The sequence below is a fragment of the Pseudonaja textilis genome, chromosome 3 (assembly GCF_049901715.1).
Source record: "Pseudonaja textilis isolate UNSWEBS1 chromosome 3, rPseTex1.2, whole genome shotgun sequence".
Taxonomy (NCBI): domain Eukaryota; kingdom Metazoa; phylum Chordata; class Lepidosauria; order Squamata; family Elapidae; genus Pseudonaja; species Pseudonaja textilis.
The window spans coordinates 48466352-48478715 of NC_141992.1; the positions used below are offsets into that span (position 1 = coordinate 48466352).

General features: G+C 43.2%; 1 protein-coding gene across 8 annotated transcripts in view; it reads left to right on the forward strand.

The window, feature by feature from the left end:
* ILRUN (inflammation and lipid regulator with UBA-like and NBR1-like domains) overlaps positions 1-12364 on the forward strand; it is a 61025-nt gene that overhangs the window by 24330 nt on the left and 24331 nt on the right. For all 8 annotated transcript variants that reach the window (XM_087929586.1, XM_087929589.1, XM_087929587.1 and 5 more), the window contains one exon: positions 11269-11466. In XM_087929586.1, coding sequence (XP_087785712.1) covers positions 11269-11466 — 198 coding nt within the window. The remainder of the gene's footprint in view (positions 1-11268; positions 11467-12364) is intronic.

Below are 12364 nucleotides of genomic sequence, written 5' to 3' on the forward strand. Positions count from 1 at the left end.
ATCCTAAATTGTATTAACAGAGGGATACAATCAAGATCAAGGGAAGTACTAATACCACTCTATAAAGCCTTAGTAAGACCACACCTAGAGTACTGCATCCAGTTTTGTTCACCACATTATAAAAAAGATGTTGAGACTCTAGAAAAAGCACAGAGAAGAGCAACCAGGGTGATTAGGGGATTGGAGGCTAAAACATACAAAGCCCAGTTGCAGGAACTGGGCTTGGCTAGTCTAGTAAAGAGAAGGACCAGGGGAGACATGGTAGCAGTCTTCCAATATTTGAAGGACTGCCACATGGAGGAAGGGGTCAAGCTATTTTCTAAAGCGCCTGTAGGCCAGACAAGGAATAATGGATGGAAACTGAACAAGGAGAGATTTAACCTGGAAATAAGGAGAAACTTTCTGACAGTGAGAACAATCAACCAATGGAACAGCTTGCCCTCGGAAGTTGTGGGAGCACCATCACTTGAGACCTTCAAGAAGAGATTGGACTGCCATTTGTCCGAAATGGTGTAGGGTCTCCCATTTGGGCAGGGGGTTGGACTAGATGATCTACAAGGTCCCTTCCAACTCTGATTATCTGTTATCTGTTAACTATGTTACGTTCCTGTGGTTTTCTTGGGAAGTATTGGAAAAGGTTTGCCATTGCTTCCTTTCTAGGGCTGAAAGAGAAGCTGGCCCAAGATTAATTAGATGGTTTTCTGCCTAAGGTATTACTAGAACTCATATTCTCCCAGTTTTTAGCTCCAGGTCTTAGGACTACACTAAATTGGCTCTCAATATTTGCAGATAGATGGATATAAATAGACCTCATATTGTTGAAATAACATGCTTTGATTTATTGGGCTCTCTTTATCTTGGCTGGGAAGTTTGATGCAGCACAGATCACATTTTTAGTCATGTTTCTGCAGAAATATTAATTCAAATAGCACACAAACTTCAAACTGCACACTTAAATGTATACATAAATTTAACATTCACCATATTTACATAGGGAAGGCATAAATTCCTGTGGAGTAAGTGACATCACATGATTATATAAGTTACATCATTGGTATAGTGATGTCATGGTTTCGAATAATGCCTATGTTGAAGATCTTTAGGATTTCTTTCATCCTTGAGTTTGTATGTGTAGAAGATGGATGTAGAAGATTATCTGTTTTTTTCTTATCATTCTAATAGTCTTAAATGTATAATGATCTTCCATTAGGGTAATTATGATATTGAATGGAGAATTCATTTTATTCTCCTCAGATAGCTTAGACCAGGGGCATCAAACTCGGGGTGTCAAATCCAGCCCATGGAGTGCTTAGATCTGGCCTGTGGGGCCGCCCTGGAAACAGTGAAGCTGTCAACGGCCTCCAGTCCCCCAAGGTCAAACACAACCCTGATGCGGCCCTCAATGACATAGAGTTTGACACCCCTGGCTTAGACTGACTACTTCCAATCTGAGGAACCCTTTCAAAAGGGTAAATGTTACTCCCTCGCTGTTACTTTGACTTCCTGACACTTAGTTTCTCTTTGTAGTGATGATTTCGTAATGCAGTAGGAAACTATTGTTGTTAGTCGCGAAGTTGTGTCCAACCCATCGCGATCCCATGGACAACATTCCTCCTGTCCTCTACCATCTCGCAGAATCCATTTAAGCTCATGCCAACTGCTTCAGTGACTCCATCCAGCCACCTCATTCTCTGTCGTCCCCTTCTTCTTTTGCCCTCAATCATTCCTAACATTAGGCTCTTCTCTAGTGAGTTCTTTCTTCTCATAAGGTGGCCAAAGTATTTAGTTTCATCTTCAGGATCTGGCCTTCTAAAGAGCAGTCAGGGTTGATCTCCTCTAGAACTGACCGATTTGATCGCCCGATAGAGAATTCCAAACATATGCCATTATGTTGCTACCTGTGTTTTGAATATTGACACATTCTAATGTTAATGTCTACTTTGGGCCTTTCATTCCCTTGATATTTGTTTTTTTTTATCAATTACAAAAATATTTGGTTCAGAATTCTTTTCCCTTCTTAAATTAAGTACGGTATAGTTAATACTTTTGGATTGTATTTTCCCGCTTTTTTTTTTACTTTATAATGGAGAAAACTCTGAAAAAAGTCACAAATATTAAGCTGGAATAGCATACACAACATATAAAAAAATCCCCGGAGTTAATATTATGATGAAACTTCAGAAGAGGTTAAATGAGATGAGATGTACTAGCCTTTAGGGATATGATTATCTCAGAAAAATTAGATCTGATGCAAGAGAAATAACTGTGCTGACAAATATTGCAGTGACGGGATATAACTTGAACTGCTGAATCTATGTATCTATGAGCTTATTATATACATGAATGTAGAAGACAATTGTATTACAAAACATATCCAACTTTAAATAAAGTATGTTGTTATCCTTAAATAATATACAATATTATTTATTATATATACAATATTATATTATACAATATTATTTATTTACTGTTCTAAAGTGACAGTCATAAGTTGAGGCACCCTCATGACTAGACCTGATTCTCAATCGAGCTGCTCCGAGCATCCAGAGAGTGGGAGGTGCTCTAGTCTTCACCAATTGCAGGCTGAGCTATAATTTGAGGAACGCTCTTCCCACCACGTGGCTTCTCCATGCGTTCCCCAGTTTTTAGCTCAGCCTCGCAGGAGACAGGCAGCTATAGATCATTCTCCTTGGCCGTTTCAGGATTTCTGTTTCACTTTCAGGTTTGATCGTTTCGTTTTTGGCTTCTTTCCTTGGTCCCTGTGCTTTTGAGTTTTAGTTGTGTGTAAAGGAGTGAAGTTTCGCCCCTCAGGGGGGAGATAGAGGGGTTTTAGAGTCTTTGCTCCCCCCACCCCCCCTTCCCTCTTTCCTGCCTCTTCAAGCTGTTCCTGCTTTTAAGCAGAGGCTTGCTATCGTGCTCTCCTAGCACGCGTTGTGTCTTCCCCCCACGAACGCCTTTTCCTAGCCCTCATTTATCCAGCTCAATCTTTTTAGCTGACTGCCTTTTTCTTAGGGCTATTCCGTCTCTGAGCCCTGCTTCCAGCCCGGTAGCCATTTTTAGGCGTGCCTCATGGCAGGCACCATTTTGCCCAGGCTCAAATTGCTGCGAAGTTGATAGAGCCCCATAGCAGGCCCTACAGGCCTGTGGGAGCTTTTATTCCAGAAGGGGTGTTGTGGCTTTGTGCCCTGTTGCCCCATTTTAATTGTTGGCATTACGCAGCCTGCTTAGAGGCGAAGACAGGCACCTACTTCCCAGGTTGTTGGGAGGCAGCCTCAGAGGCCTTTACAATTTCTTTCCTGGTATATTTTTTCATGTTTTAAGTTTGGCCTCAGCGTTCATTTGGTTAAATTTGGTTGTTTAGAGATAGTTTTCTCATCTTAATTTTTCCCTATTTAAAAAAAAACAAAAACAAAAACCAAACCATTTATATTTTACTAATAATTTAGTTCGTTTTTTGGTCATTTGGTGCAGTTTTTTATTGTATACCCTTAGAGGTGTTTTTTTTCCTTTTTCCAAAAAAAAAATAAAAAATAAAAATAAATAAAAATAAATAAATAAAAAATAAAAAATCATAAATAAATATATCTAAAAAATTTTCCAAAAGGGAGACGTGGCTCAACTGTAGGATACCCGGTTCCCATTGTGGACCGCATTCCTAGGCGTGCCAACTGCCTTCATATTCAATATACCTTGTTTCTACCTTTTGGTTATGATGGCAGAGGAAAATCCCAGAGGGCCTTCCCTAAAGGCTAAGTCTAAAACTCACCATCTGCACAAAAGGGCCAAGGAACCTACCACAGCCTCTGAAAGGGACGCCCTGAGGCGCCACAGAGCTCTGGAAAAGGAGTTTGATAGGCGCTCCAGGGACTCTCATTCTGTAATTCCAGCTTCTATTCCCTCTACCTCTAACCAACCTCCCCCTTTGCCAGAACACCTTCTCTCTCCAGGCACAACACACCTGTCCAGAGCCCCCGGGCCACTCGAACTCCAGAGGCGACCTTCACTCCAACCGCTGCTGGCCTACGCCCAGAAGACCCTTTAACTAGCATCATCCCTGACAGCGTTAAGGAATGGATGCAGCTTGCCATCCGCCAGGGGATCGCGGAAGGTATGCAACAGTTGTCCAAGACAGCCTCTCAAGCAATGGCACCCGAGATTGATTCTGCCTCCGGAGAACCTCTACCCAGACCGGTGACTCTCCACAGACAGGTACCTTCCCAAGGGGACCCTCCTTTCCCAGAAGGAGAGGAAGAGGAGGACGAGGAAGAGGAAATGGCCCTTGCACCCTACGGGGCAGAGGAAGGGTCAGAGAGGGGGTCCCTCCATTATTCTGAGCCCTTTTCCGAAGTGGAACAGCTGGAAGGGGACATGTCGGAGGATGAGGGCATCTCCCCTGACCAGCCCTCCCTTGTAGGCCTGTTCAAGCCTCATTTATTTAAGTCCTTGCTGTTCAAAGCAAAGAATATCTCAGGCCTAACTCCCCAGCCATTTTCTGATTCCTCGCCAGCAGCCTCTGGGGCTCCAGAGGATGCCATTTTCAGGCAGCCACTGGTGGAGGCCGAAGTTGTGCCAGTCCCTCCAATCTTCTCCGATCTAGTGGCGAAACAGTTAGCCTCTTCCGGTCTCCCCTCCGCCCCCTCAGGGCAGGACAAGAGATTTTTTAATCTTGACGCAGACTTCTCCACCATGCTAGACACCCCCGAGGTGGATGACCCTATTATCAGACTGGCATCCTCGTCTAACCCCACAGACGCTCTGGAAGCCTTAAGGCCGGAGGACAAGAAAGCGGAGCTGGAGCTGCGACGGGCGCACCAGTTTGATGCTTGGGCCATTCGGTCTGCCACCGCCTCATCCTTTTTTACTAGGTCGTCTGTTAGGTGGCTTCGACAGCTGAAGCAGCATGTTCCTCCATCTAATACTAGGGCCCATCAAGATATTGCAAAACTAACAGCAGCAGCTGAGTTTGCGGCCGATGCAAATTTTCACTCGGTGAAGTTCTCCTCTCGGGCCATATCCTCTCATGTTACGGCCCAACGGCTGCTTTGGCTTAGGCATTGGCAGGCCGACATTAAAAACAAGTCGAAACTGGCCTCATCTCCCATCTCCGGAAATAAATTATTTGGTCCGGCCCTGGAACCATTGTTGATGGAGAGCCGGAACAAAAAGAAATTTCTTCCGGCTTTTTTTCGTAGGCAAGAGTCCAGATCCTTTCAGCCCTTTCGAAGGGGCTCCTTAAAGACACGGTCCAATTTGGTTTTTCCCTTCAGTTCCAAGTCACTCCACCCGAACACTTCATGGTTTCTCCCATTTCCAGGGGTCATACCAAGCGCGCTCTCCTAGAGACCGCCATTAAACATCTGTTGGATATTAAGGCCATACAGCCCGTGCCACCTTCTCAACGAGGAGAGGGATTCTATTCCCTCCCTAAGCACTCTGGGGGTTGGAGGCCCATTTTGGATTTAAAAAGGCTCAATCGTTATATTGTTCATCATAAATTCAAAATGCATATCCTTCAGTCCATCCTACAGGGCACCAGGGAAGGAGACTGGCTCACTTCCATTGACCTCTCTGAGGCATATCTTCATATACCCATTCACCCTTCCTTTTCTAGATATCTGAGATTTTATTACAATGGCTGTCATTATCAATATGTAGCCCTTCCCTTTGGGTTAGCCTCGGCTCCCAGGTCCTTCACCAAGGTTTTGGCAGCCTTAGCAGCTCACCTCAGACAACTCCCTGTCCGTATTTACTGCTATCTTGACAACATTCTCATTCTTTCTCCAACCCAAAGCCAAGCTGAGAGGGACTCCAGAACCACTCTTTCAGTACTTCAGGATCATGGTTTCCTTGTAAATTGGGAAAAGAGCCAGCTTACCCCTTCCACTCAAATAGTTCATTTAGGGGCGGTGATTGATTCAGTTGAGAGAAAGGTTTTCCTCTCCCCGGAAAGGTTTGCTAGCATTCAAAATTTGATTAAGGCCATCAGGCGGGCAAAGAAAGCTTCATTGCTGGACCTATCTAAATTGCTTGGGAAAATGATCTCATGTATATCCATTGTTCCCTGGGCCCGATTTCATTCCAGGTCCCTTCAATGGTTCCTGCTACCTTATCAACGCTCAAGAAGGAGCAATTCAAGATTCGTAGTAAGGATCCCTCCAAAGGTTCTCACCTCGCTACTCTGGTGGACCAGACCCACTACCAACAAAGGGCATCCATTCAAAGAACCCCAGAGAGTCACCCTCACAACAGACGCCAGCCTAACAGGTTGGGGGCCCACCTTCGTTCACTGTCAGCTCAAGGAACCTGGTCAGTAAACGAGTGCTTTTGCAGCATAAATTGGTTAGAGCTCCACGCAGTATATCTGGCATTACGCACCTTTCTTCCTCAAGTTCGAGGGCATCATGTCTTGGTCTTGATGGACAACACTACGACCAAGGCCCACATCAACCGGCAGGGGGGCACTCCATCAGGCTCATGAAAGAGGCCGAACGGATCTGTCGATGGGCGGAGGCCAATCTGCTATCCATAAAGGCAGAGCACATCTCGGGGGTCTCCAATGTACAGGCAGACTGGTTGAGCAGAACCGTCGCCGACCAGTCCGAATGGCGTCTGCATCCCTCCCTTTTCCGGGAGGCCTCAGGGAGGTTTGGGTTTCCGCTAGTGGACCTGTTTGCGTCCCCATCCAATGCCCAGACACCGAGGTTTTTCTCCCGGTACCCCACCCAGGGGGCCGAGAACCACGATGCCCTGCGTTGCCCTTGGCCCACGGGGCTCCTATACGCTTCCCCCCCCACCGCTGCTGCCCAAGGTGATCCAAAAGGTAATCCTTGGGAAAGCGGAACTTCTTCTGGTGGCCCCATATTGGCCCAGGGGGCCCTGGTTTGCGGACCTTCGCAACCTGTCAGTGGCTCCCCCTTGGAGGATTCCACCGGACAAGATTTCACTGTCCCAGGGACCTCTTCAGCATCCGAATCCACAATGGCTTCAGCTGACCGTTTGGAGGTTGAGCGGGACCGTTTAAGGAAGGAGGGCATGTCCGATCTGGTCATCAACACTATTCTGGCAGCCAGGCGGCCTTCAACCACTCGCATATACAATGCCACCTGGAACATATTTTGTAAGTGGTGCCACAAGTTACACATTAATCCGATCTCTCCATCAATTGCACAAATCCTGGCCTTTTTACAAGAAGGATTGGGCAAAGGTCTTTCCCCCAACACTTTAAGAAGGCAGGTAGCGGCCCTATCTACGGTTATCTCTGGCAACCTGTCTGGCCCGCTTTCCCACCATCCTCGCATTAGAGCTTTTCTTAGAGGTGCCACTAATTTGCACCCTCCAGTAGTTCACAGATACCCGACCTGGGACCTCAACAAGGTTCTCTCGGCGCTAACTAAGCCCCCCTTTGAGCCTCTAAGAGAGACGTCACTCCAACTCCTCACGCTCAAGGTGGTTTTTCTTGTGGCAATTACATTGGCTCGTCGGATATCTGAAATAGCAGCTCTATCCGTTAGAAAGGAGTTATGCGTTTTCCACGCTGATCGGGTGGTCCTGCGACCAGATCCCTCCTTCATGCCCAAGATAAACTCAGCCTTTCACAGATCACAGGAGCTTGTCCTTCCTAACTTTTGTCCAAGTCCTTCTCAAGAGAGAGAAAGGCAGTGGCATACTCTCGATGTTAGACGGGCACTCCGTATCTATATCAGTCGCACTCAGCCTATCAGGAGGTCGGAGGCTTTGTTTTTATCTTTTCAACCAAAGACGCTGGGCTGCAAAGTTTCCCCGTCTACTGTTGGCCGTTGGATTAGAGCTACAATATCCAAGGCCTATTTGTCACAGGCGCTTCCTGTTCCCAGTGGAGTAACCGCTCACTCTACAAGGAGTGCTGCTACTTCTGCAGCCTGGGCTACTCAGGCTCCTATTCATGATATTTGCAGAGCGGCTACCTGGTCGTCTCCATCTCCATTTATTCGCCATTATAAAATCGATGTTTTTGCCTCGGCAGAAGCCTCCTTTGGCAGACGAGTCCTTCAGCAAGTGGTGAGAGATCCAGAACATGCTCCGAACCAGACGGAGTCCCCCCCCGTAAGACAGGCCATGCTTTGGTATGTCCCACTCTCTGGATGCTCGGAGCAGCTCAATTGAGAATGGGCGTTGGTACTTACCTGACACGCCATTTCTAGTCGAGCTGCGTAGAGCATCCAGCCCCACCCTATTTGGTCCGCCTGGTGGGGAATCCTGTTTCGGCCAACGATTCATATTGTTTTTTTGTGGTTAAGTGTTGTTTATAGTTAAGATGAGGAGATAGTTGTTTGTCTTCTCGTCTTTGTAAAAACTGGGGAACGCATGGAGAAGCCACGTGGTGGGAGGAGCGTTCAAATTATAGCTCAGCCTGCAATTGGTGAAGACTAGAGCACCTCCCACTCTCTGGATGCTCTACGCAGCTCGACTAGAAATGGCGTGTCAGGTAAGTACCAACGCCCATTTTATAACTATTTAAATCATGATTGTTAAATGAATCACATAGTCACAAATGCGAACACTTCTCCCAGATAGGTGGTTTTGCTGGAAACAAGCAAAACCTGCTAGAAATTAGCAAAAAAAATATTGCAGATTGGGATCATGTGACCATGGGATGCTGCAACCAGTTGTAAATGTGACCAGTTGCCAAGTGTCCAAAATGCAGTCATGTGATGGGAGAGGGGAGAGAAAGTGCGACATTTTGCAACAACTAGAAGTGCTTAACTATCTGAGGCCATCAAATCTCCAAACTGTTGTTAAATGACTGGTGTATGGTAAAGGACTATGTGTTTCTCCAAACTATGTAAGTTTTGTTCCTTTGATATTTAATAAATAAAAATGGCTTATAGGAAAGCAGACTCTGGAAAACCTAGGGAGGTAGTGGGTTTCTCTTCATTAAATATGTTCAGGAGAAAGTTGGACTGCCATCTGATAGATGGATTCTTTAAACTGAATTCCTGCACTGAGCAAGAGATGGGTTGAATTGGCCAAACAAACCCTTCTATAACTATTGAAGATGTGCAAATTATTCAGGTAGTATTGAATGCTTCATGCACAGATGAAGCACATATACTTCATGATAGAAATAGATGGATAACTTATTTTGCAGGATTTTACTTAATATACATATTAAGTAAAAAACATCACATTGTTTTCCTTACCAGAAATTTCTCTAACTCAGAATAAGCCCTTATTTTTGTGTCTAAATTATATCACCAAAAATAAGTTACTCTTTGTAGACTTCAGTTCAGCATTCAATACCATCATTCCAGACACTCTTCTAAGTAAATTAAACCAACTAGCGGTACCTGAACACACTTGTAAGTAGATCATAAGCTTCCTAACAGACAGGAAGCAGCAGGTGAAGGTAGGCAGAATCACATCTGATACCTGTACAATCAGCATAGGGCCCCCCCAAGGCTGTGTGCTTTCTCCACTTCTCCCTATATACCAATGACTGCATCTCAAACAATCCATCTGTTAAAATACTGAAGTTTGCTGATGACACAACAGTGATTGGTCTCATTCGAGACAACGACGAATCCGCATACAGACAGGAGGTTATACAACCTGCCTCATGGTGTAACCGGAACAATCTAGAACTGAACACACTCAAAACCGTAGAAATGGTGCTAGACTTTAGAAGAAACCCTCCCATGCTACCACCTCTTACAATATTAGACAACACAGTAGAGACCTTCAAATTTCTAGGTTCTACTATATCACATGACCTAAAATGGACACCTAACATCAAAAACGTCATCAAAAAAGCACAACAAAGAATGTTCTTTCTGTGCCAACTCAGAAAGCTCAAACTGCCCAAGGAGCTGCTGATCCACTTCTGCAGAGGAATGATTGTCATCTGCACCTCTATAACTGTCTGGTTTGGTTCTGCAACCCAACAGGACAGACACAGACTTCAGAGAGTAATTAGGACTGCAGAAAAAACAATTACTACCCACCTGCCTTCAATTGAGGACCTGTATACTGCACAAGTCAAAAAGAGGACTCTGAAAATATTTACAGACCCCTCACATCCCGGACATAAACTGTTTCAACTCCTTCCCTCAAAACAACGCTATAGAGCACTGCACACCAGAACAACTAGACACAGTTTTTTTCCGAAAGCCATCACTCTGCTAAACAAATAATTCCCTCAACCCTGTTCAACTATTACGAAGTCTGCACTACTATTACTGTTAAATCTTGTCATCACTCCTTATCACCCATCCCCTTCCACTTGTGACTGTATGACTGTAACTTTGCCACTTGTATATTTACGATTTATATTGATTGTTTCCTAGTATGATTGATTGCTTATTGTACCCTATGACTATCATTGTCGTACCATATGATTCTCGACTCCTGACGACTGTATCTTTTCTTTTATGTATACCGAGAATATTTACATCAAGACAAATTCCTTGACTTGGCCGATAAAGCTATTCTATTCTATTCTATTCTATTCTATTCTATTCTATTCTATTCTATTCTATTCTATTCTATTCTATTCTAATATATATTTTCCACTAACCGAAGCAAGTTAACATCTTGATTATCTAGGATTCCTGCACGGTATCTACCTTTTTTGTATTTTTAAATCTACCCCATTTGTTTTGTATTATCAATAAGTTGAAGACCATTGGTATTGCATATGTTATTGAAATACACGTATTAAGGATATTTTTACAACTTTATCAAACTATTCTTAATTTTAGTTTATTTATTTTTAAGGTGATGAGGTCAGATGGATATCATTGCAAGTTCAGTGGATGCTACTGCTGTATTCTTTATTTGTGAACTTGTCCCTTAAAAATGATATTGAATAACCAGAATATTGACCCTAAGGTTTTGCAAAGCTTTTAGTTAATATATAATAAAAGTTAATACTTTCAGTTAACTGATTAAACATAATTAATTTTAGTTATACACTTTTCATGTCAAAGAAGTCTTGTGTCTTGTATCGGCAGGATTCTTTCCTTTTCAATATATTGATATGTTTTTATTCAGTTTATAAGAATGGGGTTTATAAGAATAAGTCTTGTGTCAGACAGAGGTGCATTTCCATCCTGAACAATTGAACTTTGCAAAATGATCTGTCTTTTATCTGTCAGTTATTAATCTTTCCTTGATTATATAATGAAATGATGTACATGTAATGGGAAATGTATAATCATATACTTATGCTTTTATTTTTTTCATGATTGTAATGAATGACAAATGGTTTAATGCTACATTTGCCAAACATAGGGACAGAAGCATGGCCACCAGGAGTTTGTCTCAAATATGTTGGGGGAGATCAGTTTGGCCATGTGAACATGGTAATGGTCCAATCGTTGGAACCCCAGGAGATTACAGATGTCAGCGTTCAGATGTGCAGTCCCAGTACTGCAGGAATGTATCAAGGACAGTGGCGGATGTGCACTGCTACAGGACTTTATTATGGAGGTAAGTACTACTTTCTCATTTATCATTTTTATTAGCAGAGTTTGAAGAAGTATTAGTGCTGCTAAGACTTCTGGTTCATGTTGAACTAATATTTTCTATTAGCTACAGTCATACTTAGTAAGAGATTGACACGTCAGAGTTAACATCCTTTTTTTAACATATTGTATCCTACTAAAATGGTCTACTTTTACTGTGAAAATACAGGTAGACCTACAACCACAATTGGGATGGTGAGTGAAGCAATCATTAAGCAAAACACCCACATACTGACTTCTCAACAACTGCAACCCCATCATTCCCAGTGTGGTCATTAAGTAACTGCATGAGATATTAAGTGAATGGCGCAAAAGAACTGCCTCCTGAAGGAGGGCAGGCAACTCTCCTTCACATGCAGAAGGTACAGGAACAGCTCAGATGGTTTTATAATATATTTTAATTGTATATTGTACATGGCCCAGTGTCACCTTACATAAGATGGGTGGCCATATAAATTTGATAAATAGAACCTATTAAAATGAATGAAGAAAGCAGACTGAAGGGAGCAACAATTTAAGTGGAATTGTTTACAGAATTACATTCTACACTGTTTTGTTGCAAAAGCGACACCAAAAATTACTCTGCTTATAATGCGGTTTTGCCATAGCCACTTCAAAGATAATCCACTGATTCTTTTTCGGCAATTGCTTTTCCAAGAACAGGAAAAGTATATGATTTTTACAATAAAAATGATTTTTCCTCCATAGAAATGCTGTTGTTTTGGAGAAAACTTTATTAAGTCATTATTTCCTTTAAAAAATCTATTGAATAATTATTTGATGTAACCCCTAAAATTAACATATTTCAACACCCTGTCTTCCTTATTTGATTTATATCCTGCCCATTGTACATACCCTTGTCT